General features: G+C 33.7%; 1 protein-coding gene across 1 annotated transcript; it reads right to left on the bottom strand.

Moving 5' to 3' along the window:
• Positions 1 to 410: 410 nt before the first annotated feature.
• On the bottom strand, positions 411 to 4,692 carry LOC117122942. The gene is made up of 3 exons (XM_033268721.1): positions 4,646 to 4,692; positions 3,052 to 3,237; positions 411 to 539 (listed from the first exon to the last, which is right to left on the bottom strand). The coding sequence occupies exons 1-3, from the start codon at positions 4,652 to 4,654 to the stop codon at positions 426 to 428; spliced, it is 309 nt and encodes a 102-aa protein (XP_033124612.1). The 5' UTR covers positions 4,655 to 4,692; the 3' UTR covers positions 411 to 425.
• Between the last annotated feature and the right edge of the window lie 120 nt (positions 4,693 to 4,812).

The following is a 4,812-nucleotide window of genomic DNA, read 5'->3' as shown; positions in this document are numbered from 1 at the left end:
CCCCCCCCCTTGTCAAATATTGGGGGATATATCCCCCATCCCCCGGGATCTACGCCTATGATTACAAAATACGACAGCTCTGTTATTCCAAAATATGACAAGATTTGTTACAAAATACTTCAGGTATTACAAAATACGACAAGGTTTATTACAAAATACGACAATTAAATTTGGTATGGCATTTAGCGAGCGCAATAAAAGGATTAATATTTCACAGAATTCACTGAGTAACCAAAATAGGGCTTGCAGCCTGGCTAGATCTCCAATCACAAGAATTTTTCCCAGCCAAAAACGACTGCTGCCCATTTAAACGTTATAATGAGACTTAAAGTATTTAATGTAAAACATGTTGTGTGTGTTGTAAGAAGGATTGCTACATAACAAAAAAATTTTGCTATTATCCTTGGCACGAGTCTAAAAAAATATTAAAATGAAATGAATAACAACTTGTTTCCTTTCATACTCACATGTTGCATTTTGTTACTGTATGATACTAATGCTGCATCGTGTGCTGCGTTATTTTCCTTCTCAGCATTTTTCTTGGAACAAATACAAAAGAAAAAAAGTTCAAAAAGAGAAAAAAAAATTTTCTGTTAGCATTACTACATTGAGCACAATTCACTTCAATGCAATATTTTGCTCTACTGTCATCTTCGTTTTTGAACCATTAAATTTTTCTTTTGTTTATCCTCTCCACCAGGAAATATGTGAGGCCTCACCACAAAACGAGTCTCATGGTTAGAATATCAAACATTGAGTTTATATTATATTTGGGTACATCACATTATAAGCTTTAATTTGGTCTTTGAATGGCTTCACTAGCATATGTAGATTTAAATATTATGTGTAAGAGAACCACATTTTGAGGAAATGGGCCTCCAAGATAAACTAACTTGTATAAATAATAGGACTAGAAATACAGAATATGCACAGAGAACACAGTTTTAGTAAGAAAATTCACTTAAAAAGTTTACGATCATTAAATATAAATATCAAGTTATTCAAAAACATTAAAATCAAATTGTGTTAAATTTTGACTTATGACCTATTTTGGTGATTATCTCAAAATGATTTCACCAACGATGCATCTCATTTCGTGGTGAGACCTCACATATATGCTTTCAGTCGTGCGAGTTTGTTTGACGTTTTGGTGTTTTTCGTGTGGTTTTTTTTTTCTGTGTATGACATATCTCAAAAAGGGCTGCACATACATAATTGAAAATTACAGGGAGTGTTATGGTTAGCTATAACCCAAATAAAGAAATGATTAAATTTTGGTGATGATCTGGAGTAGCTGGGTGTGGTTGTGAGGGCTTTTGTGAAAGTTTAACCAAGTTACAAGGAAGAAATTACCAAGTGTTGGTCACAATCCAAAAAAACTTGAGGGTCATTTAAATTTTTGAGATCGTGCATACAGCATATATTGTATCTCAAAAACTGCTGCACAGATCTTAAATGGAAGATATAGGGAATGTTAGGTGTGACCCAAGGATGAGGTGATTAAATTTTGGTGACCATCCGGAGCAGGGTATGGTTATGAGAACCATTTAAATGAAAACATTCTAGATTAGATATTTTAAAAAAAATAATCAACCTGAATAAAACTTTCATTAAAGTTTAAGCAACTTACTAGGAAGAAATTAAGTGTTGGTGACAATCCAAATTCAGGTGTGTATTTGAGGGTCATGTAAAGTCTTAAGGTCCCAGACCTAATTATCTCTAAAAATAAGCAATGGATCTAAAATGACAATACCCAGATTAGTTTGTCATGTTTCGATGAAGAAATATTTAAATTTTTGTGACCATCTGGAGTAGGGTGTAGATACGAGGACAATTCAAAGGAAAACGTCCCAGACCAGATATTTCATAAACCAATCAACTGATATTTTAATGAAACTTTGAAGTGTTAGTGATGATCCAAATTCGGGTGTGCATTTGAGGGTTGGGTCCCAAACCTAAATACTGTATCTCGAAAATGGATCAATGGATAAAAATGACAATTTCCAGAATATTTTGTCATGTTTTAATGAAGAAGCGTTTAAATTTTGGTCACAATCCAAAGTTGAAAACATTTTATTTTCAACTACTGAAACTATAAAAAAAAATGTGACAACTAGTGCAATTACATTAAATGTGTACAGTGTTTCAGTACTAACTTCAGCTTTTCGTAACTGATTGGGAATATTTTTAATGCATCTTTATATTTAAACATGCAACGCTAAGAACCATTGAATATTTGCATAACATTTCCATTTCATTCATTTCATTTATTTATTTGACCAATACACATTTACAAAAGGTGCAGTACAACAAAAATTTTGTTCTGGGTCAGCTTAAGCAAAATTTTACTATAACTCATTGAGAGTCAGCTGCCCCATACACTAATACTTGGCATGTATTTTTTTGTCAACTATAAAAGTAAAATGTTTAGGTATGTTTAACCAGAAAAAGTAAGGTATTGGCAGGTATACAACTAATACAATAAAAGGCCTAAGCAATTCTGGTTTAAGACGGTTAGTGTATAATTGTTGTTAAGTAGGTGGTAGTTGAAAAGAGAGTTGTCACATTTTTTTTAAGTTTCAGTAGTTGAAAATAAAATGTTTCAACTACTATATGTTGCTAGGATTCTGTGTTCAAAACGTAACATGTGTAGTGACAAGTAGGCTGACAGTGAATTTTGGTGAAATCATATCGGATTACAAAATAAGAAAATGGCCACTCAGAAAAAGAGTCCCTAAAAACCTATAATAAAAGTGGAAATAGTGCCCCTCTTTGAAATAAAAAGTGTTTGGGCGAGATACTGTGCGTGTTTGAAGAAGAGTGAAATGAAGTGAGGTGGGATGGTATTGGTGGTTATCATCATCTGCTACGTTGTTTCATCTTGGGTAGACATTACGTATATTAATTTTTTCCATGACTCTCTTTCAGGTGTCTGGTGGTCTGTCATTAACTTTTATTTACATGCTTAAGTTCATTGTTCATTGTTGAAACCCAATTTAAATTGGGTTTGCTTTATATACATATATACAGTACATGTATAAATGTACTTACAGTTTTCTGATTGTTAAGTTGTTCGCATTCTTTTTTTTTCAACTCCATTTTTTGTTCCAAATCTTTAAGGTTCTGTCCAGATATATTCCCAACATTAAGGCTTTCATATGCTGCTACTGCTTTCCTTTTTGCTTCTTCATGGTTGCGACGATAGTCCCCAATAGGTTTCTGATAAGTTGTATATTTCTGTACACCAGTAGAAAAATGAGATTGACAACATAATTTTATATACTTTAATAATGGATATTATATATGGTAACCTCTTGTAACAATAGAATACTGTATTAAAATTTGCATGCAAGTGGATTAAAACGGCCCGGTAGCTTCTTGAGACTGGGCCCTCCTTCAAAGCAAAATAAGCAGCCATGGACCTGCTTTTGCCGGTTGGGGCCAGGGGCCCTGTCAGGGAGGAAAACCACAGTTCGTTGGGAGAAAAAAAATGTATATTTATTTTCTACATATTAGTGGACTCCAAAATCAATTAAATAAGCCTTTGAAACCCCTAAATTGTCATATCTTTCAGCCCCCATAGGACACTTTCAAGAGATTTTGAGCAATGCCTGACCACACCCACTCCGCCCGTTTGGGACCTCGGACCCCCGTCAGTCAGGAATGCGCACGCATAGTGGTAAATATAAAAAACAATTGAAATGCTCAAAATGGCGTGTAACGTGCTCTAATTTAGTCAAAAAGTGATTTCGAGCATTTTGAAATTTTGACGCATACATACGCACGCGTTACGAAGCACACGCGTAAAGTTAGGCTACAGCACATTTAACATTGACCCGAAGTTAATGCTCACTTAATACGATTTCAAAATTGCAATTGGTTAGGCTGATATGATCGATTATGTAAAAACGCAAAATTGTGCATAGCTGATGTCACGCAAGACTGGTCACCTTGAAAACCTTACCGTGACTATTCCAGGGGAAGCCAAAATGATCGATGAAATGACCGTGTGCGTAACTCGTAGCAATTTTGAGATATGGTGCGAACAGAAATGGGGAGAAAGAAAAAAAAGATGATGATCATGACAATTCCAATAGGTGATCGGCTCGAGAAGCGGATCACCAATAACTGTTTCCTACATGTAGACTTTCTTGGCATAAACATCACCTCTTTCATTTTGGAATTTTCTACCACATGCTCAACCTCCAAAAAAATACACATACTTCCTCAATGGAAATGCAAAGACTTGGTATGTTAAATACTGTGTGTTGGAAATACTTGTATCTTTTGATGGCAAATGTTTTAAGAATTGTTATGGTTCTGAACAATTGCACTTATACACAGACAAAATGGCCTTTCAGCATATAGACAAGTCATCTGCTGGCTCATATTTTTGTAAAATTTATGTGAAGATATGAAAAGCGAAAATGATTGGATGTTTAAACAATGTTGGGTGTAGTTGGTTTTGTCCTTGATTTATCTAGCAGGCTAACATTTTGTTACCAAGATATAACTTACAAACTACAGTACATGTTAATGATGATATTAGAAATGATGATACAATAATAATAATAATAATAATAATAATAAAAATACTAATGATAATGACGATAATAGAAAGAGGATAAAAATATGCTTTTGTTACCTGATCCATTGCCTTTGTGTACGCATGAAATGCATAAATACAGGCACCTTTCTACAACAACAATCATAAAAAAAATTACCAACTATTATTTTATCAAATCTTTATTGTAGAACAGATTTTGATCAAATTTATTACTAAACAATAAACTTATGATTATGCTTTAAGAA

This window comes from Anneissia japonica, unplaced genomic scaffold (genome assembly GCF_011630105.1).
Source record: "Anneissia japonica isolate Jap-2015-1 unplaced genomic scaffold, ASM1163010v1 scaffold6650_len7132_cov112, whole genome shotgun sequence".
NCBI lineage: Eukaryota > Metazoa > Echinodermata > Crinoidea > Comatulida > Comatulidae > Anneissia > Anneissia japonica.
This window is presented reverse-complemented; position numbering and strand designations above follow the sequence as displayed.